General features: G+C 37.4%; 3 protein-coding genes and 2 pseudogenes across 6 annotated transcripts; 1 reads left to right on the top strand and 4 right to left on the bottom strand.

Annotated features, from left to right (window-relative positions):
- Window positions 1–8,806: 8,806 nt before the first annotated feature.
- Window positions 8,807–9,913, top strand: LOC110754533 (metal tolerance protein 1-like; annotated as a pseudogene).
- A 65-nt stretch (window positions 9,914–9,978) lies between these two features.
- Window positions 9,979–11,736, bottom strand: LOC110754534 (caffeic acid 3-O-methyltransferase-like). The gene is made up of 4 exons (XM_021955600.2): window positions 11,296–11,736; window positions 10,764–11,074; window positions 10,604–10,668; window positions 9,979–10,490 (listed from the first exon to the last, which is right to left on the bottom strand). Exons 1-4 carry the CDS (start codon window positions 11,715–11,717, stop codon window positions 10,188–10,190), a joined length of 1,101 nt encoding a protein of 366 aa, XP_021811292.1. The 5' UTR covers window positions 11,718–11,736; the 3' UTR covers window positions 9,979–10,187.
- A 1,458-nt stretch (window positions 11,737–13,194) lies between these two features.
- On the bottom strand, window positions 13,195–15,889 carry LOC110754525 (protein DMR6-LIKE OXYGENASE 2-like). Of its 3 annotated transcripts, XM_021955592.2 has the most exons (5): window positions 15,768–15,889; window positions 14,578–14,691; window positions 14,222–14,469; window positions 13,667–13,988; window positions 13,195–13,548 (listed from the first exon to the last, which is right to left on the bottom strand). In XM_021955592.2, the coding sequence occupies exons 1-5, from the start codon at window positions 15,783–15,785 to the stop codon at window positions 13,300–13,302; spliced, it is 951 nt and encodes a 316-aa protein (XP_021811284.2). In that variant the 5' UTR covers window positions 15,786–15,889; the 3' UTR covers window positions 13,195–13,299. The 3 variants fall into 3 exon arrangements, with proteins under 3 accessions (XP_021811284.2, XP_021811285.2, XP_021811283.2); XM_021955593.2 differs by lacking the exon at window positions 14,578–14,691; XM_021955591.2 differs by lacking the exon at window positions 15,768–15,889 and having other exon boundaries at window positions 14,578–15,739.
- LOC148294438 (uncharacterized) lies at window positions 14,674–16,168 on the bottom strand. The gene is made up of 3 exons (XM_088253525.1): window positions 16,011–16,168; window positions 15,768–15,889; window positions 14,674–14,691 (listed from the first exon to the last, which is right to left on the bottom strand). The coding sequence occupies exons 1-2, from the start codon at window positions 16,082–16,084 to the stop codon at window positions 15,778–15,780; spliced, it is 186 nt and encodes a 61-aa protein (XP_088109651.1). The 5' UTR covers window positions 16,085–16,168; the 3' UTR covers window positions 14,674–14,691; window positions 15,768–15,777.
- An 895-nt stretch (window positions 16,169–17,063) lies between these two features.
- On the bottom strand, window positions 17,064–20,546 carry LOC110754532 (wall-associated receptor kinase-like 3 pseudogene; annotated as a pseudogene). Its single transcript, XR_015836079.1, has 3 exons — window positions 19,584–20,546; window positions 18,450–18,638; window positions 17,064–18,290 (listed from the first exon to the last, which is right to left on the bottom strand). The product of XR_015836079.1 is annotated as a wall-associated receptor kinase-like 3 pseudogene (transcript).
- Window positions 20,547–22,417: the final 1,871 nt, after the last annotated feature.

The raw sequence follows: 22,417 nt of genomic DNA on the forward strand, positions 1-22,417 counted from the left end.
TTCATTGCGAATGATTTAGTGAGCCACAGCTTCACTGAAGATAGCATTCCTATATCGTTTCCAATAATCAGTATGTCATCTACATACAACACTAGGAATACTACCGAACTCCCACTGACCCTTTTGTACACACATTGGTCATCCATGTTTTGCATGAAGTCAAACGATTTGACAACTTCATCAAAGCGGATGTTCCAACTCCTAGAAGCTTGCTTCAACCCATAAATGGATTTATGTAGCTTGCATACCTTATGCTTATCAGCTGTAGAAATGAAGCCTTCAGGTTGATCCATGTATAGTTCTTCCTGAAGGTGGCCATTAAGAAAAGCCGTCTTCACATCCATTTGCCAAATCTCATAATCATGGTATGCAGCTATTGCAAGCAAAATCCGAATAGACTTTGTCATAGCAACAGGAGAGAAGGTTTCTTCATAGTCAATCCCTTCTCTCTGCTTGTAGCCCTTTGCTACTAGCCTTGCCTTGTAGGTTTCTATTTTCCCATCTGAGCCTATCTTCCTCTTAAAGATCCATTTATTTCCTATTGGTACAATACCAGGAGGCGGATCAACTAGAGTCCAGACTTGGTTGGTATACATAGAATCCATTTCGGATTTCATGGCTCCAAGCCATTTCTGTGAGTCAATGTCTGACATTGCCTCATTGTAGTTCGAAGGGTCTTCAATATCCTTACAATCACTTAGGAGATTTAACTCTCCTTCGTTTTCATGAAGGAAACCGTAATACCTCTCAGGCATTCTTCTAACCCTACTTGAACTACGCGGAGTTTGTGTCATATCAGTTTGTGGATCTGGGATTGCATTCAGTTCAGTGTTGATTTCTAGCTCTTTGGACAATTCCTTGAGTTCTATCTCATGTCCCCCTTTCCCATCAAGAGTGTATTCTCTTTCCAGGAAGGTAGCTGACCTTGCGACGAACACCTTTTGCTCGTCGATGTGATAGAAGTAATATCCCATAGTTTCCTTGGGATACCCGATAAATCTACACTTCACTGACCTTGCATCTAGTTTATCCACATCTTGTCTTTTGACATATGCTGGACAACCCCAAATCTTGATATAACCAAGACTTGGTTTCTTCCCAAACCACATTTCGTATGGAGTTTGTGGAACAGACTTGGAAGGCACTCTATTTAACAAATGAATTGCTGTTTCAAGTGCATATCCCCAAAAGGATATAGGTAAATCAGTATAGCTCATCATGGAACGAACCATATCCATTAAGGTTCGATTTCTCCTTTCAGAAACCCCATTATGTTGTGGAGTCCCTGGTGGAGTCCATTGTGATAAGATGCCATGTTCCTTGAGGTAATCAAGAAACTCTGTGCTTAAGTATTCACCTCCTCGATCGGATCTAAGGATTTTAATACTCTTGCCTGTTTGGTTTTCAACTTCATTTCTGAATTCCTGAAACTTTTCAAAAGATTCAGACTTATGCTTCATTAAGTATAAGTACCCGAACCGTGAATGATCATCAGTAAAGGTAATGAAGTATGAATAACCTCCCCTTGCGTTTGTAGACAAAGGTCCACAAACATCTGTGTGGATTAACCCCAACAACTCTGTAACTCTTTCTCCTTTTCCTATAAAAGGAGACTTGGTCATTTTACCTTGTAGACAAGATTCACAAGTAGGCATAGGAGCAGGGTCTAAAGATCCAAGGCATCCATCTTTTGCCATCCGGTGAATCCTATCTTGGCCAATGTGTCCAAGTTTGAGGTGCCACAATTTAGTTGAGTTATCCACTTCTCTAGGCCTTTTAGCTCTAGGTGCATCTTTATCTATACAGTTAATACTACCATTCATTTCTAAATGAAAAAGACCATCAATCAAATTTGCATAAGCAATAATTCGATTATTATGTGAAATAGAACAAAGTAGTTTGTCAAACAAAACAACAAATCCGTCTCTTAAAAGCATAGAGACAGATATTAAGTTCTTTACACAACCAGAAATGAAATAACAATTATTCAAATTCAGGGTCTCCCCGGAAGGTAGATTGAGACGATAGGTGCCTACAGCTTTGGCAGCTACCTTAGTGCCATTACCCACAGTTAGCACCATTTCTCCTTTTCCGAGTCTTCTACTTCCTACTAGTCCCTGCACACAATTGCAAATATGTTGACTAGCTCCTGAATCAACTATCCAGGTAGAAGTATTAACTGTAAAAACTGATTCAAGAACAAGAGTGTTACCTTCCGAAGGCTTGTTCTTTAAGCTTGCGAGGTAATCCTTGCAATTTCTCTTCCAATGTCCATCCTTTCCACAGTGAAAGCAAGTTCCTTTCGGTTCCTTGCCTTTCTTTGTTATTTTTCTTTCCTTGGGTTTTAGAAAACCTTTCTTCTTCTTTCCCTTATCCTTAGCTTTCGGTTTGGATTTGGAAGAGGAGGAAGAACTCTTTTCAAACACCGCAACTGTCCCTTTCAGCCCTTTATCCTTTGAGATATTCTTTTCAGCTACTATAGCCATATTGAGTAGCTCAGATAAAGAACTTTCCATCTTTCCCATATTATAGTTCATAACAAATTGGGAAAAATCTGATGAGAGGGACGAAAGAAAAAAATCTTGTTGAACTTCAGCATTAAATGGACAATCCAATTTTTCTAATTTCTCAAGCAATGATATTATCTTGAGACCATGCTGATTAACCGGAGTCCCTCTTGTCATCTTTGTGTTGACAAGTTCACATATTGTATTGAATCGCAAGCTACGAGTAGCTTCACCATAAAGTTCATTAAGGTGAAGCAATATGGAAGCACAATCTTCCATATCTTCATGTTGTTTTAGTAGCTCATCATTCATGGATGCTAGTAAGTAACATTTACCTCTACTATCATCCTTAACATGCTTCTCATAAGCAGTTATCTCTTCCTGAGTAGCTTCTTCGTCAGGAGCAATATGTGGTGGGGCTTGTGTCAACACATAATCAATCTCATCCATTTTAAGGACAAGTTTCATTTTGCGAAGCCAACCCGGATAGTTCGTGCCATCAAGGATGTAATTGTTAAGTATCGATGAGATTGGGTTTTTAACGGCCATTTGAAAATTCTGCAACAACGTAAAAAAAATTTAGTTTAGATTAATCTTCTACCAAAAACTTAGGGTCTTTAAGTCATGATGGTAGCTCCCACTATTTTTGGCAAATTTCATATCCCTCTTGAAATCCGAGAGTTTCCGTTGAAACTCTTAGTGGGGATGGGAGTCTCATTTTCATATAGTTTTCCTCAACCTAACAGTTTGTTGGATTGCTATCTTACTAATGAGAGGATACTCTTATCCAATCACATCATTCATGTGAATACCCATCACTATGGCCTCTAGAGAACTAGACCTCAACCTAACAGTTTGTTGGTTTCGTTCGTCTTAGTTAAGTTATTCCCACCATGCTTGTGGGTATAGGGTTTCAAGCATGACCTCAACCTAACGATTTGTTGGCCACACTCGTTATCTATCCGCACTACATCAAGTATGTGTAATAGGCTTCCCTTGGATGGTTACAAGTACTGGATGTTGCCTCACTGAGGTACAACAAAGTGTAAATGTGCCACCCAATAAGAGACTACCACGGTGGAAGGCCACAAAATAGCATTCAAAATGCCATTTCGCTTATCAACTTAATATTGCTTTGAGGGTAGTTGAATTGGTCTCATTTTAATCCAATTTTAATCCTGTTAAAATTACCTATCTAATCTCATTAAATGGTTCCCAATGCAACATATTAGTAGCACATAATACTCCCACTAAATATTTTAGAAACCATTTGCTTAAGATAGCGAGAATATATGGTGCTACTAATTGGTTAATTATTGTCATTACCGAACATTCAAATTGCGTTGGGCTTAGAGGATGATTATGGACTTTCTTGTTGATCCAACACGAGCCACCATGTTGGATCATGGTCTTGGAAGGTGATTCATTTTAATTACGCGCGCATAAAAAATAAATTAGGCATGAAAGCCATTTCATTATTACATAGCCAAATAAATTAGGCATGAAAGCCATTTCATTATTACATAGCCAATCAAAAACGAATACATATCCAATAAGCGGCCAATCACATAGCTCAATTGTTTGGTCTAAGTCCATAACCATCCTTTAATTATTTAAACGCTTTAAACAATTAAACTAGCAATGTAAATACATGCTCTTGGGTTGCATACATATGTGGGTTTAATTCAAGTGGTAACCATATTCAAAATAAATTTACCATGGAGTGAAAACGTTTTACTACAATAGCAAAAGTAATTGTGGAAATCTATTGGACATAGTTACACTTATCATATATAGTAATTAGGTCCAAAACTATTCAACAATTAATAATGGATCCAAAGTTGATCCACTAGGGTGTGGGGTTAAAGCATGCATTTGTATAATACAAAGTGGTGATCATGATTATTCCAACAAGGTGAATAATCATGAATGTGACTAGGTAGGCCAACCACACTCACCAAAGTAATCAAAATTAATTTTAGTGTGGTGGGTAAAAAATTAGTGATGGGAATAATTTGAACAACTTTTGCATTTTATATCAAATCACCATAATTTAAATCTAGATAGCCCCACACACTCACCAAAGTAATCTTATTAAATTTAGTGTGGTGGGTAAATGTTTATTAAGTGGAAACATTTTTGAAAAACTTTTAATTTTATAATAAAACACCATCATCATCTTTTGACCTATTTTGGTGGAAAATTCCACTAAACACAATCATCAAAATTAGTCACCTAACTTATGGATCAAAAAGATCCCATAACAAGAACATCAAGAACACCAAGAACATGCATATGAACTTATATGAATGTTCATGCTATTTCCGGAAAAATCCATATTCCATTTTAACCATCTCATGCTCTTAATATCATATATTTCATGAAGTTAAAATCATGGGGTTTTAATGCAACTATGCTCTAATGTTCATACATACATATATGCATACAAAGAGAGCATCAATCATCAAAACATAAATCCGGAAATTCAAAATCCCAAACAACCCCTTTCACTCCATTTGATTTACATTCAATCATATCAAAATAAATCAAGTATAACCATTATACTTTTAAATGAATTTATAACCCACATATGCATCTCTAAACCCTAGAATCATATCAAGTTCATGACCTATGGCTCTGATACCAATTGTTGGTTTTAAAACATTTTTAAGAAGTTGATTTGAACATTAAACATACAAATTAATCAAATTAATTGCAGCGGAAGAATAAGGTGGTTGTTTAAATTCAAAACAAAACTTCTTCCAAGTATCTTAAGCCATGAACATTGATATGTTTTTCATAAATGAAAATTCAAGAGAAAGGATAAGATATAATTACCCTTGAAGCAATTATATGAACCAAGTTGTGTTTTGGTCTTCTCTTGATGATTTCCCTTTGTTGATCTCCTCTTGATCTTTCTCCTCCTTGTGAGCCACAAAAGTATATGGCCTCTAAGTCTCCACACCAATGGAACCTTGAGATGAGAAGAAGTATCTTGAGAATACAAGGATGCTAGTGCAAGATCCTCAAGATTGGTTTCAATCTAAACCCCTTTGAAAGATGATTGTGTTTCACTCTTGAAAACTCACAATTGTCTCTCTTTGATCTCCCAAACCTATTTGGTTGATGTTGGATTGTGTTTGTGTGTAATTGAGCTTATAGAAACAATTCCCATACACCTTTACTTAAGCATTTTCGGCCAAACCCCATTGGGCTTCCAAAATTGGGCCTTATGACACTTAAGCCATAATTTAGGTGTCTTAAGTCCATGGGCTTGATACCCAATCATTTGGGCTTCTCATTAACTATTACCGAGGCCCAAATACATTTTTACACGTAGTAAATCATCCACATCAAATCAATCAAATTGATTTCCTCATTCTCATTTGTATTACTCAAAGTTAACCATTTAAGGTGTGCGATCCATTAGGTTCTAATTTAGCAAGGCAGTGGGAATACATTAGAACTCTTTCTAACCAACTGGAATTAAAACCCCCTTTTAATTCTTCCTTTATTTGGATCGATCACAATCAATCCTAGGACTTCCACAAGCCAAGAGTGACATCTAGCAATATATCATGGCTACCCAAGCTAATTAGAATAGATGAAGAACCTATTCAGTTGGAATTGCAATGCAATACGGTCCTTCTCTTATACAATGTTTCCAATCATATTGTTAGGGTACGGATTGATAATGTCAAACCCCTAATATGATTAAACTCATATGATTCAATAGAACACAATTAAAAACCACTTTCTAAATCATGTTCAAGTACTTCGGCCGAAGATTCACTGAATCATATCTTGAAACATTCTCCTTTCTTTATCAAGGTAGAGATTCCTTATTGTACATTCACATGCCTCTATGATGAATTAAGAGATCCCAATAACACATAAGGAAAATCTTTTACGACTTGCCTTTGTGAGCTATCAAAGATAAATAACGCATCACAAGACAACCATGATGCCTCAGGTCTAAGGACTAATTTGCATTATTGCAACTATGAGTTCTCGTTTGACATATAGATAAATACTCCATACGAGAACTCCGGTTGATCGCGTTCAGTGTACTCATTCACTAATGAGCACCCACATACTTGTATTAGTGTCAACTACACAAATGGTTTGAGACCAACCATCCTCATCATTGAGCATACATAGTATGTGCCAATCTTGACGGTTTATCAATGCCCATTTGATAACCTTATGATTAGGAACATTTTGGGATACTACAGTTAGAGATTAAAGGTCTCCCGAATCTAAACTTCTTTAGATTACTTTATCTCTTATTTAGTACACCCTGGACTTTTGTTTCTTTACACGACATAAAAGATAACAAAATAATATTGCCCTTTATTTATCATATACGAAATGTATTCTAAGGAGATTACATCAAATGTATTGGCTCTTAGGGCACATTTCTAACAGGACTATCACAGAAAACATACATTGAAAGGGTACTCAAGCGTTTTGACATGAGTATGTGTTCTGGACAGAAAGTTCCACTGGCTAAAGGAGATTTAAAGAAGGAGCATTGCCCTAAGAATAAAGAAGAAGAAGATGAGATGAGGAACAAGCCATACGCTTCTCTAGTTGGAAGCATTATGTATGCACAAGTGTGTACAAGGCCAGACCTAGCCTTGTGCATTAGCAAGATGGGGAGATTTCAGTCAAATCCGGGAATGCAACATTGGATAGCTGGAAAGAAGGTTCTAAGGTACCTATAGAGAACAAAGGCTTATATGTTGATTTACAGACGCACAGAAAATTTAGAGCTTGTTGGTTATGCTGATGCAAATCTTGGAAAAGTAGAGGATGATTACATCTCTACTTCAGGTTTTCTTTTCAAGATGGCAGGAGCAGCTGTTGCTTGGAAGAGTGCTAAACAAGCTGGTGTTTCGAGTTCAACCATGTTTTCAGAATACATAGCTTGCTATGAAGCCACTTCTCATGCAGTATGGCTAAGGAATTTTATTAAAGACATTAAGGTGGTGGACTCGATCTCTAGACCAATATAGATATTTAATGACAACACAGCGGCTGTTTTCCACTGCATGAAAACAACAAGATGTCGTCTGGACTTCAGCATATTGACAAGAAATATTTAATAGTGAGGGAGAAGGTAGCGGACAAACTAGTCAGGTTTGATCATATCAGAACTCAAGACATGATTGCAGATCCGTTCACAAAGTTTTTGCCTTCAGAAGCTTTTCTGAGACATGTTGAGAGTATGGGAATTTTTCCTAGCTTTGATGCTGCAATCTAGTGGGAGTCTTGTTCCCATTATGATATTTTACTAGTTTGTTTGTTGTTGTTCATTTTGCTGTTTTCTGGATTGAGGGATTTGCATTTATGGTTGTTAATTTGGTTGACAGTTTTATTAAATTCTACCATTTTGACTATTTAGCTGTTTAAACTTATTATGCAATTTTGTTTATGCATGTGAGTTTAAGGTCTCTTTTGAGATACTGTTGTTTTAATTAACATTGCGGATTGACTCTTGCTAAGTCGTAAAGGGGTACTTGTACTGAAATTGCATAAAGATTCACATTAAAGATCAGTACATATTAAGGTTCACGTTGTAGGTGCTTCATGTGTTTTGAGATTGCATTATGTGATTATAGATGGGCTATTTTTAATAAAGAGAGCAGTGTTTGTCTATAGTTCGTTTTGTCTAATCACTCTTCACGGTAGCTTGAGGGGAAGGACTTAACTGTTTTAAACTCATGGCCAATAAAGATTATCAAACCTTTCAGAATACACAAGCTTAGTATTCTAGTGCTTGATCTAGTGGGAGAATGTTATGTTTTCCTAATTAGATCGGTGCACTAGATACTAAGTCACATCAGGTTTGATAAGGGTTTAAATTAAGTTGTACCTTGAGGCCCAAAACCTTGTGAAATAAGGAAAGGTTTTAGGGCCTATTAAGGAGTCCTATTTTTGTTTCCTTTTTGCGTGAACCGATTAAGTGGGCTTGGAAGATTAGTCAAGTCGGCCCTCGGTGATGAGTAGAGACGACTTGACCTAGCCCTATATAAGCTTAAGGCCCTGCTCTCATCAGACACGTTCTCAAAACCTATTCTCATCATAAAGAGAGAGCTGAAACAGATTCTGAGAGAGAGCAGAAGTTCTTGAGCCGTCCCTGATAAATTGCTAGGATTGCTGCGCAACGGATAGGATGAGTTCAAAAGCTGTGTACTCAAGGAAGATGGCTCCAGGTATGTCTTCCATGTCTTTATACGTATTACATGTTTGTGTGAAAGATCTAGATTATTTATTAAAGAAATCTAACAAAAACCAGTTCCAAAGATGCACAGGAACGGTCGGCATCCATGCGGAAGCTTTTGATAGCAGTTATACTTTGTGTTATTTTCATGAGCGTGGAAGTTGTTGGGGGTATTAAATCCAACAGTCTTGCAATTCTGACTGATGCTGCTCATCTATTGTCAGATGTTGCAGCATTTGCAATATCTCTGTTTTCTCTTTGGGCATCAGGATGGGAGGCAACACCTCGTCAGTCTTATGGCTTCTTCGGGATTGAAATCCTAGGTGCTCTTGTTTCCATCCAGATGATTTGGCTTCTTGCTAGGATCCTCGTTTACGAAGCCATTAATAGACTTGCCAACGATACTGGTGAAGTTCAGGGCTTTCTCACGTTTGTTGTTTCTGCATTTGGTTTAGTGGTTAACATTTCCATGGCACTCTTATTGGGTCATGATCATGGGCATGATCATGGACATGGACATGGTTATGGACACGGTCATGGACACGGTGATCACCATAACAGTAATGAGGATCATGATGATACACATAGCCATGGGATTACTGTGACGACACACTCTCATCATCATGTGGTGCACTCCAATCATGATCACACGGAACCTCTGCTCAAGCCTGGCTGTGAAGGCGAAAAGAAACCAGAAGTTAAAAAGACGAAGCAACAAAATATAAACGTGCAGGGGGCTTATCTTCATGTACTTGGGGATTCCATTCAGAGTATTGGAGTGATGATTGGTGGAGGAATTATATGGTACAAGCCTGAGTGGAAGATTATTGATCTGATATGCACCCTTGTATTTTCGTTGATTGTGCTGGGGACAACAATCAGGATGCTGTGAAACATTTTGGAGGTTCTGATGGAGAGCACTCCTAGAGAGATTGATGCCACAAAGCTTGAGAAAGGCCTCTGTGAGATGGATGAGGTAGTCGCGGTTCAAGAACTCCACATATGGGCCATAACTGTTGGCAAGGTGTTAATGGCTTGCCATGTTATCATGAAGCCGGATGCTATTGCTGACATGGTACTTGAAAAGGTTATAGACTATATCAAGAGAGAATATAATATCAGTCATATAACCATTCAGATAGAGCGTCGGTAGATTTGGAGGGACAGGGAGATAATCTTTCATAGCTTAAGTGTTGGAATTAGGTGGGTTGGGCATTTTTCAGACTTCAATTCTTTTCCACAGTTGATAGATCGTATATACTCTCTTTGGTTTGCTCTTATATATTTCTTACTGAAAAAATAGTTTTATTTGGAAGGGATTACAATGTAGTACATCTCTCTGTGCACAAATACTTGTGCCTGCAATCTGCTGCATTTTATGATGAAAAGAATTACAAGCAATTGAAATGAAAAGAAGAGTAATTATACAAAAATAAAACACATCCAACTGGATATTACACCTTTTTAAATAGCTCGACGACTGAAAAAGTAAAAGCAGAACATGCAACTCGAATGTTTGAAAACCCTGCGGCTTTTGCCAAACTTTCTAATTCTTTCTCTGTTCTCTCCTTTCCCGTCACATTAGTGTTCATCAGGTACACATCAAACTGAAACAAACTTCTAGCAGAAAGACTTGTTTCAGGAGATTCTGGTATCACCATATCCACCAGTATCACTTTCCCATGGTCTGACAAGGCCTCATAGCAATTTTTCAGTATCATCAAGCAATGTTTGTCATCCCAGCCATGTAGCATCCACTGTTTTTAAAATCATTAACATTAGTTGCAAGTTACGATAGCAGACTTTTCGTAGGAAATCGAAAAATCTTTTGAGTACTTTGAAGAATTTGGATAATTCTAACAACCCTAACCTTCATGAAAATGGCATCTCCTGATGGAATCCTTACGAACATATCTCCTGCAATGTGCTCTATACCTGAAGCAAAACTCCTCTATAAGTCAGCAAAGCAAAGTGAAGTAAATAGTGATACACTAAATTGTCTGATGGGAAGCAAGAATCTGATATCATACCAGGATAGGAGGGAGACTTTTCTACAACAGAAGGCAAATCATAGTTGAAACCCTTGATAGCAGGGTACATAGAGATTATCATGTTAAGGATAGTACCATCACCACCACCCACATCTACCAGTGTTTTTAGACCTACAAAACCCTTATAAGTCTCCAAAATCTTCTTCATAAAAATGGGGTTGAACTCTTTCATTGAGTCCTTGAACACTCCACCAAATCTTTCATCCTTCCCAACGTACTCCACCACATTCATTCCATAGGCCTGGCTAAATGGAAGCCCTCCTTCCAAAACTGCATCTTTCAAATGGAACCTGCAGTGAAACCCCAAATTAATTTCTTAAAGAATTTACAATATATGAAGATGACCACATTGATGAGAAAAAAAAAAACACATACACACACACACACACAGAGTTTGACACGTTTACAAGAACGACTCATTAAAAACACAAAAGGAAAAATTTGTACACATTAAATTGTAAGGTATCCATATAACGTGACAAGAATTTTTCAAAATTCAAAAGAAAAATACCAGCTATCTATGATGACCTTGTCATTGCACAAATATAGTAAAGATGCCAATGACACACCATCTTGGTTTTTGATGAAATATTTGGAGACAGGTGACAGCCCATAAAGCCTGAGAGCCTCCCCATCAGTTTGGTGTGAGGTGACACAGCAAGCGAGAACAGAGTAAGCAGACAGAAGGCGAAGCATACGATCAAGAACCAAATCGGCACCTGGGTTGTTGTTAGAGGGAAGCTGAGATGCTATTTGGGTGGCTGAAAGCAGGGCTCCAGGGCCAGCTCTGTGCAGTATGTCAAACACTCCAAGCTCTATGGCTGCTTTGAGCACCATAGGCACAAGTGATGCGCTTGCTAGTTGCATAGCATATTGGGAGTGAGTTTCCTCTTCTTCATTGGTGGACATTTTTGTCAGCTGTTTTTCCTTCATGTTGGTATGTTGGTTTTTATGGTTTTGAACTTATATATATGCATGAGAATTGAAAATGGTTATCGAAGTTTCAAAGTATTCTGAAACTTTTTAGTTGCTAGACGAAGAAATTGACCTTGTGGACATGAGACTAAATATGTATTCATGCATGAGGTTTGGTTACGACTTTGTAACTTCCATTTTGGAGGCTTGACTGCACCATTTTATTATATCCAAAGTCAAAATTTAAAATGAAGAACAAGTCAGTTTGCCTTTGGAAGCCCAAATAACATCAATCAAACGTTGCTACATTTAACAATTTTGTTTGAAACTTACCTGCTTTACATTTTTAGCCCCCAAAAAAGAAAAAAGGACCTGTAATTACAGACAAGATGCAACTTGGACCGATATATAATATATTCCAAAGTAAAATTATTTGGTCCATTTGGATAAATACATACAAGAACACAAGAAACAAGAAAAAGTAATATAAAAAAAAACAGGAACCACATAGAATGCAAGGACGAGTTCCATCATTCTTAAGTAAGAACAAAAACACTTTTCATATAAAACGCACCATATTCTGCATCAGTACCTAAATAAAAAGGAAAATACTAGGGAGACCAACTTGGGATACCAACTTGTGTACCAACTCTCTAATAGAGCGTAGAACCCATTGTATTGGTGGGCTCCACCTCTATTAGAGAATTAGTACACAAGTTAATATACCAAGTTGGTCTCCATAGTATGACCCAAATAAAAATATTCAGCAGTCTTGGGGGGCAAAAAACAAAGATTAAAATATTCTGCAGTCTTGGTGTTCTTCATTAGCCACAGTGCAAGGGAAAGACATAAGGAGGAATATTTTACAGCCTTGTGGGGTTCACATTTTAATAATCAGGCCACACTTACTGTGTTCGAGAATCTGGTGTACTGCGCCAGAAGCAAAATGTCAATTTGATTTGATTCTCTTTGGGGAAATTTTGTTTTTCATTGATGTGACAAGAAGAGAATTTTCGAAATTCCAAAGATTGCAAAGGGCTTACCCAAATCAAGCTCCACCTAAGTCTCACTATTTCTGCATCTAAATGCTTGAAATTATGTCACCTTCAACTATTGCATCTATAAACCTTTCTTCGTTCTACTATGCACACCAGGATTTGTGCATGGTTAATGTTTTATGCATGCAAGAACTAACGAAAAAAAAAGGTTAATTATAGTTTAGTATCACGTGGTTGCACTTGTATGGCATGTTAGTTCATGTCCTCTCGATTTTTACAATTAAATACGCAGGTCTTTTAAGGCATATTAGTCTCTGGATATTTTCTCTTTTTAATTGTTTTTTAAATATTGTATGAATATTTTATTACATGTAAACATAAACAAAAAAGTAAAAATGTAAGACCCATAAGTACAATGTAGACAACTAACCGGAGATTTGGCAGAAAAATTGAGAGGACATAGACTAACAGGCCTTACCACTGTAATCACATAGTACTAAACCGTCATTAACCCAAAAAAAGGGCAAAATTTTATTGAGGGTATTTTGGGTAGTTGCACAAAGCTAATATAAAATTGCACAATTCGCATACATGATCAATGATCATAAATTGGGTTTGAACAAGTCTAAGCAGCACGAAGTTGCAAGTCCTCTGTTCCAGAATTTCTCAAAGTATTCTGCATATGTGAAGTTCCTGTACATGGCTGGTTGATCATGGCTGATCAGGTCCTTGGCTGGCCCAATCACTGCATCAGGTGATGGACAGTAGAAGGTTGGAATTGATATTCTCTCTGAGTTGCAGTTAACCACAGCTCTGTGCAACACACTTCTGTACTTACCATTGCCAATTACCTGATACCAAAAAAAAAAAGAGAAAAAAAATAATAATTAATTTGCCTTTTTTTTGGTCTTATTAATTATTAATAAGGTAATATTTCCAAATATTTAGGGGATATTAATTAATTTTTACCTGCATCATGTCACCAATATTGACAATAAAAGTGTTGGGAATGGGGTTGACAGCAACCCACTTGCCATATCTAAGGACCTGCAATCCAGGCACATCATCTTGGAGAAGGATGGTGATTAGGTTACAATCTGTATGTCCAGGCAATCCATATGTAAGCTCTGGTTCTGGACAGGGTGGATAGTAATTCAAAGCCATATGCTGGCCTTGCTTTCCTAATGCCTCAACAATATAGTTCTTTTCTAAGCCCAAGCTTTCTGATATGGCCCCAAGTAATATCAGCACGAGCCCTCTCACACTTGTGCAATACTCACCCACTTGCTCCCTGTGGACAAACAAAGTGCCAGATCATCAGTTATGTGACCCAAATTTAATTAATTAGAAGTAAATGAGATTGAGTATGTTGGATACAAGCGATATTGGAGAGAGGGAAATCAAACACATGGCCTCACATGCATGAATAAATATTCTTAACCACTTGACCTACAAGCCCTTGCGAGTATTAATTAGCATAAGATGCTGATCAATTGACAGAAAAGGCAAGAACCCTTTTTTTACCTGAATGATGGGGGATTGTTAGGCCATTCTTGGACATAGTCTTCAAGAGGGTAGCAATGGAGTCTCAGAAAGTCCCTCCAGTTGGAAAGTTTTTCAGTCCTGACATTGAAACTAGTGGAAAGCCTTGTGGTCTTTGAAGGGTCATCTGAGTACATCTTCAACCTCTCACTTTCTGGCAAATTGAAAAACTCACTTGCTATACTTAACATGTCTTTGATCATTTCCTCTGGCACCCCATGATTTTTCACCTGACAAATATAAAAGGGTTGCTCCATAATTTTGTTTACTCATTCATTTATGTAAACATGCAGTATGTGTAAGAATTATCAATGAAATAATGGGATATATTAATATACCTGAAAGAAACCATCAGTTTGGCAAGCTAGGCCAATCTGTTTGGTAATATTAGAGTGGTTGTGGCCATGGAGATCCTTGAGATCAATGAGAGGAATGGAGGAGGCATCTGATATCTGAACATCAGAGAGATTTGGACGGTCAGAGATGGGCCTAATGTAGTTTGAGGGGACATGGTTCACAACAGACATGAGGTCTGTTAGCAGTAGCTTTGTTGCTGTGGCCATTTTGCTCAAGACTGAAGAGAAGTTTTGCAAAAACTAAACTGGTAGGTTTGGTGAATTGTGGTTTTGATGCCCATTTCCCTATTTATAACATTTGAAGAGACAAATGGTTTGGTGGCATGATATATGCTTGAAAACCCTTTTTCTTTTTTCTTTTTTTCAGACGGTAGCTTGAAAAACGTGTACAAATTGTGTATAGAAAGTCATTTTTTCACTCATATTATATAGGCTTCACTATCAGAACTTAAATGTGTAGCTGGTGATAAATACATCAAAGCAGCTATACTGATCTTTATCAGCTATACGAACATATGGTTCCAATTCACGATCATCATGTAAATCATCAAATTTCACCAATAAGGGAAGTAGATGAAGCATGTCGATGGGTTTACAGCAGGTAACAATCTTGATGAGTAACCTATAGCTGATTTAAATTTGTGTTGCAGCACTGGAATTATACTAAAGTCCTTTATTTTTTGTGTAAAGATTATACTGAAGTCCTTATGTGTTGGCATTCCATCAGCATTGCTACAAACCAAACTGTTGGCATTCTATCTTGACAGGAATATTATAAACATCCTTTCTTTTGGGTTTCAGTCATCACAAACGTTTGGTTCGTAAAAAGTGCAAAACAGGCAAAACAAAAACAGAGAACCTATAAACCCATTGGTCAAACAGGTTTTTCGTATCATATACTTTAGCTTCTTTTGTTTTTTTTTTCTTTCTTAATTTGGCATTCCATTCTCTCCCTCACTCCAAAATCAATTACAATTTTAAGGCACCAAATCAGAACACTGAAAAAATTCATGACATTTTCCAAGATCAGTTACTAGTAATCATCACTCATTACTTCAAAACTAAAGGACATACAAATCAAACCCAATTCAGCATACCCAATTAAAATTGTTAATACCGAAACAACAACCAAAAAAAAAAACAAAAACTTTCGGGAGTGACAGTAAAAGTACCCCAGTGAATTCAAGCATGAGGTGGTGGTGGTGGATCGGAGTTGGGATTTTGACGGCGAAGATCGTCGATCAAGCTGCCCAGCTCTTTGCGAGCAGACTCTCTCCCGAACATGAACCCGTACCTGCGAAAAAGAAATTGGGCAATGGTTGAACGGATTGCAGGTACTGAAAGAAAGGAATGTGGGGAACCTGATTCCCGATAATGTGACACAGAGTAAGGGAAAAAAGAAAACTGGAAAGTACCAGCCGGAAACCGCAGAGAAGACTGTTGCAGTGACAACTGTCTGAACTAGAGTGAAGGATTTCTCCATTTTCATGGATTGGGGTTTGGGAAACAAAAGACAGAACTAGTGATATTCGCGAGAGAGAGAGAAAGGCATTTGAGCTTTTGGGGTTTTAAAGGGTTTTGACGCAAAAAGCAAAAATAAAAAAGAAAAAATAGTGGAACTCCTTGAAGTTTTTTTTTTTTTTTTTGGGCAGAGTTTTTGATGTTTTTACAAAGACTTTGGAGGTTTAAAATTATTTTTACAAAACTTCATCCCTTAATTTTCTACCTAAAGATTGATAATGATAATGTTAAACTAAGGGATTCGATTGCATATAGGGTTGGAATTTGAATCGGTAAATTAGTGAGCCGAACCAAAATGAACCGAAAAAAACCAAAAAATTTGATTTGGGCTTCAACTAGTTCGATAACCAAAGAAAGTATATTAACGATGGCTTATATGTGATATATAAGCCATTTTTATTATGAATTTAAAATTCAAACTTCCTGCCAATGGGTTCTGACCACGGTGGTGGTGGATTCCCCCTCCCCTCATGGCACCCAAAGTTGAACCTTTCTAAAAGAGCTAAAAGCGCTTCTAGCAATGTTTGTCAGAAAAGTTGTTAGAAGGGCTTCTCCCTCATCTTCATTACGGTCTCAAGCCCCCTCATCTTCCTCACAGTCTTCATCCACGTCTCCAACACCATCATTCATTATCTTTTTAGTTGAATCTCTTTGAATTCATTGATGGATTAATGGATGGGAGGGAGTTGAGTTTTATTTTTGGGCTTCTAGTGATGATAAGACAAGCCAAACAAGAAAATGTTGGATTAGTGGATGGGAGGGAGTTGAGTTTTATTTTTGGGCTTCTACTTTAAATTAGGAAATATCGGGAAATTTGGTTTATACACGAAATTAAGCTACTTCTATTTTATTTTTTATTCCCAAGTACAAGGAAGTGTTGAAGTATCGAGATCATAAGAAAAACATAACATATGTGTTCAACAACGTTAAATGAAACAAAGTTTATTCAATTAAAAGGAATTCACCATAACTTGTAGATGGCAACAATGGCATAAACCCATGTTTTTAGTAGCTAGCCGACACTTCTGAAAGTGATTCAACATCCCAATGCCCAACTGAATCATCTTCCACAAAATCAACCCCTTCAGAATTTTGCTGATCAGCACTAATGGAAGGTTTCCTTGACATTTGTACAGCCTCTAGCTCTGATGTAACCTCTCTCATTGCAGGACGGTTTCTTCCGTTCAAATTCAAGCATCTCCTTGCAAGGTTAGCGACTACCTGGATTTCTGCTTCAGATCCCTCCTTCAGAACTCGAGCATCAACAATGTTAAACAGACGATCTTCTTGCGTCGAGGTAATGAAATATGTGGCAAGACTTCTGTATTCTTTTTCTTGTGACCATGTTACTGCAGAAATTGGTTTTTGACCCGTCAAGAGCTCAACTAGGACCACTCCAAAGCTATAGACGTCACTTTTCTCCGTAAATTGGCTTGATTGAAAGTACTCTGGGTCCAAGTAACCAAATGTTCCATGTACACATGTGGTTAGATGAGTTTGGTCAATGGAAATTGATCTTGAAGTTCCAAAATCAGCAATTTTTGCTCTGTATTTTTCATCCAAAAGTATGTTGGCAGACTTGATGTCTCTGTGATAAATGGGAAATGAAGCTGCACTGTGTAAGTACGAAAGAGCACCCGCAATTTCTGTGGCAATTTGCAACCGCATGTCCCATGTGAGTGGGAATTCCTCAATCTGCTCTTGGATATATTGAGAAAGAGTTCCATTTGGAATGAATTCGTAGACTAAAAGTGGAACTTCAGTCTCTAAACAACATCCCATAATTTGAACCACATTTCTGTGGTTGATTTGTGAAAGAATTACAACCTCATTGATGAATTCCGAGAGCATGCTTTTGTCCACCATTTTGGACTTCTTTACTGCAACAATTCTTCCATCTGCCAACATGCCTTTGTAAACGGTACCTTGACCTCCATGACCAAGAATTCTATCAATACTAAAATTGTTGGTGGACTTTTCTAATTCTTTTGAATTGAATAACTTGATTTTGTCAACATTAACTTTGCCTGACGATAATTGTTGCTCTACCAATAAACCACCATTTCGTTTGAAAAACATTTTCTCGCGTGCAATGGTTTTCCTTTTCTTCACGATTTTGTGTACCCACCATGCACCAATGAGTAGTAACAATAGCCCAACACCGGAGCCAAGACCTGCATCAATATGTATTGAATTATATCCATTATCATTTCTAAACACGAAAATAATTGAATAAACCCTTTGTCCAAGCCAAAAACATTTAGAAAAACATTGTAACAAAAAAAAAACTTTTGAATAATATTACCATGGTGGAAGATAGGAGTACTTTATACCTAAAATAATAGTTTCAGAGGCCCGACCCGATGTGGTTATGAAGTGGCATGTAGTGGTAGTATTACCCCCAGCAAAATGCGTATGCGTACATATACGGCCATTTATATTTGAGTAGCAGCTATAACCCCCAGCAAAATTCTCACATGCATCGCCTCCGCACACTTTACTGCCTTTGCATTCATCAATATCTGAAATGATGATGACCCGATATATGCTTCAGTCCAAACTCACACATATAAGAATCGCATATGTTCAAATTTCATCAAAAGGTGAAAAAGATAATTAATACTAATTAAAATTTCCTGTACAAGAATAAACTCAATTCCAATACTAGTTATATATGTTGTACTTATTTTTTTCAGTTTTCAGTGTGTGACTTTACGTTCTTCAATAGAGGTATAACAAATCAGTAATCTAGATAAAATTTGTGCAGAACAGAAGTTTGAAACTAACAAGTAATTTTTCGACCAAAGAAAGGTAATTTCACAATTTCAAACAAAAAAAGCTAATTTCACAATTAATGGTTGAACTTAAAAAGATAGACTTCAAGTAACATTTTTGTCCGTGAAGCCTTGTATATATGACCAACCAAGGCCACCCGATTGGAACATGGACTTGTTCAGTCTTGGCCGAAACCTGGGGATGGTGAGGAGAAAATCAATAGTGATGGTACATGGCTAATGAGAGGGCAGGATTTGTCTAATGACATGTTTTAGATGCCATTTCAGCTCGTGTAAAATACCTAATGGCTTTGGGCAACATCCAAATCATATTCATTAAAGTAAGCCCCCAAACGAACTGATCCATTCATCCAAACCTGCTCTTACCTTTCTAGTAGAACACTTACATTAGAAATCAAGCATTAACATAAAAAAAACCGAAGGGTAGAAATAAAAAAGAATAGATTAAGTTTGCGCATGATTAAAGCACTTTCAGATAACCAAAATCTCTTTTGAAAACATTTGGTAAACGAAAGCGATTTCAATAAAAGCTTTCTACGTAATCATTTCCATTCGGGCCCTCTCTTTATTTTCTTTCCAAGGGTAAATACCTTTACATTTTTATAGTAGCCCACTTAGATTAGAAATCAAGGATCGATCTAAATCCAGAAAGAAGAGATTCAGTTTGCGTACCTTGACAAGGTTGGAGAAGATAAGGATTTCCTTCCATGCCCGACTGACAGGCACAAATCATGGTGGCCCAATCGCCCCAAGAAGTCCAATTTCTGGTGCAAAGGGGTGTTGAGTGGTTACCAGTCAGGTCTGGATTTTCTCTGAATCTTTCACCATAGTCATGTGCGATTAAGATCCAGTCTAGCACCACAGGAACGTTGTCCATATGCTTCACGTCTCGAACATTCGATAAGTTAATCAGAAGCCACTTTTCCTCAACCAAAAATGCATAATTGCAATCGCCCATTGGATCTGATGTTGATGAATTTGAATATTGTATCTCAATACTAAAAGCGCTGCTGTGTTTACGCCTGTCCCATGTGATTGGAAGAATACGTCGGCAACAGTCAATACCTCCAAGGCAGTTACGAAAGTTGCTGTTTGTATTGTTTCGACAAATCGACCCGCATTCTGCGACAGTCCCATGATCTGAGGTCAGAGTGGCAGAGAGGCCACAACTCACTGCAATGAATATGTTGTCTGTCTGAGAGTAAATGAAAGGACTGCCCGTCAAATTCTGGGGTTGGCGAGTTTCCTTTCCCTCGCAGCTGAAGAAAGTAATAGGGTTCTTAACCTGAACCGATTGCCTGCCATCTTTAAACGGATAAATACTTAGCAGCTCCAGGTTGACTCTCTTGAGGAAAGGCGCCTGCCTGCTGTAATTAGCTGAGGTTGTATAGTTGGTGTGCCTGCACTCTATTTGAAACCATTCATCGAAGTAACAATCTTTGTTAGGTCCAATCCCGAAAGGGTATGGGATGGCAACATCTCCACAATGCGTTGTGCAATTAGGCTTTGCTATAGGCGCTGATGCTGCACTGGTTGGTGCAGCTCCATACCAGCAACTTATTACTATGCACCATAGCAACAGAACAATGGATATGGTATTCATTATTATTTATCAAACTGAATTGCAGAGTTTGATTTTTGCAGTCCAAATTGATGTATATCAAACTTTATATAGCTCCCCAAAAAGGAACATGGATTGACTTAAGTAGGTTACATTTCGTTGATTTGTGCCCATGAATTTGCGTGGAAATTATTGTGTACATTATTTCTAGCTATACGTGTGTAGACATCTAGTCAATCTTCACCAAAAAAAAAAAAAAAATCAACTTTTAGTCAATGTCAATTTTTATAAAAAAAAACTCACTTGAATAGACTTAGATGCCCTCAAAACTTAAAACGAAAAACCCTATTAGATAAAAATTTGAATTTTTTTTAGGCACGTCTACAGCACTAGTCAAACTCCTTGTGAGTGTTGTTCTTCCTTTTCTGCGTTTTGTAAATGAAATTTCACCCTTTCGTGAATAATATAGCTCTAATTTATTTTTTCTTGTGTTTACAATTGGCATGATTTAATATATACTTTTATTTCTAGAAAAATAATAGAAAATGTAAATACAAAAACATTATCATTAGATTTTAAGCTAATAACTTTAGCTAGCCCACCCATTGAAAAATTTCTGGTTACGCATTTGCGTGACATTAGGCTCATCCCCATCAGTCTATGGAGAAACGACTAGAAAGAAACCAAAGTTAAGTTTCAAACCAAACTGAAATAAGTTTCAGCACTTTCAGGTCCTTATTATACCAAGGCTTAGTTTGGTATTGCTGTGCTTTTAAAAAAAACTGCTTCTGCTGTGCTGTGAAGATAAACAGCTGTAAAATGAAGCAGCTAAGTGTTTGGTAATATGTATTTGTAAAAGTGCTTTGAGTATGGAAAACAATGTCAAAGTGTTTGGTAAACTTTTATATGGAAGTGCTGTGAGAGTGTATAATGACGAAAAAGGGTAGGATGATAAAAGTTTTAAAAAATAAATAAAAAAATGTATAATTTAAGTTAACAAATAAATAAAAAAAATTCAAAAGCAGCCGACACCTTTCTTTTTTCTTTTTTCTCATTTTTATTTGTTTCTTCCTCCTCACTGCCTTTCTTTCTTCTTCCTCCCTTCCTGGTTTTTCTCTTTTCTTCCTCTTTTCCTCTTCCTTCCCAGGCCCCCCATCTCTCAACCTTTTTACCTTTCCTCTTCTCCTCCTTTCTCTTTTCTTCTTCCTTCCAAGACTTCTTCCCTTCCCATGTTTTTTTTTAAATTTCTTCCTCTTTACTTCTACCTTCCCAGCAACCCCCGCCCTCTTTTTTCTTTTTTTATTTATTTATAAATTTCTTCGTCTTTTCTTCTACATGCCCACCTCTTGGGAGTTTGATCTTCTTTTGCTGAAGGAGATAATTGGTTGGTAATCTGGGTGTTGAATTTTTTGTTGCCGTAGAGATGATAAACTGTGGAGCTAAGGTTGAGGTTTTTTTTAGTTGGAGGGGAAGAAGATATTCTAGGTCTGTAAAATAGGGAGGTGGGTTGGTGGGGTTTTGGGTTGAGATGGTAGCTTTGATGGATTGAGGAAGAGGAGCAAGTTGCACAAAGAGGATGAGGCGAGCAATCCAGAAAATCCAAGAGGAATGACACTTGGGAGGTTCGAACTCGGGATGATGAGGATATAGCATGTCATTGTGTGAAACAAATAAGGGCAATATGGGCATTTTGAAAGTTTCATTAAAGCCTCCGCATGCTTCTCCCGGCAGCAGATTTCAGAAGCAGCTCCCCACCTGCTTCTGTTTTTTAGCTTTGAATGACAGCAACTTATAAAATAAGCAGGTTGAATTGGTTTTACCAAACACTCAAATCTCCAAAACTTCTTTATCATTAGATTTTAAGCTAATAACTTTAGCTAGCCCACCCATTGAAAAATTTCTGGTTACGCCATTACGTGACATTAGGCTCATCCCCATCAGTCTA

Source organism: Prunus avium, chromosome 5 (genome assembly GCF_965620075.1).
Source record: "Prunus avium chromosome 5, drPruAviu1.hap1.1, whole genome shotgun sequence".
Classification (NCBI taxonomy): Eukaryota; Viridiplantae; Streptophyta; class Magnoliopsida; order Rosales; family Rosaceae; genus Prunus; species Prunus avium.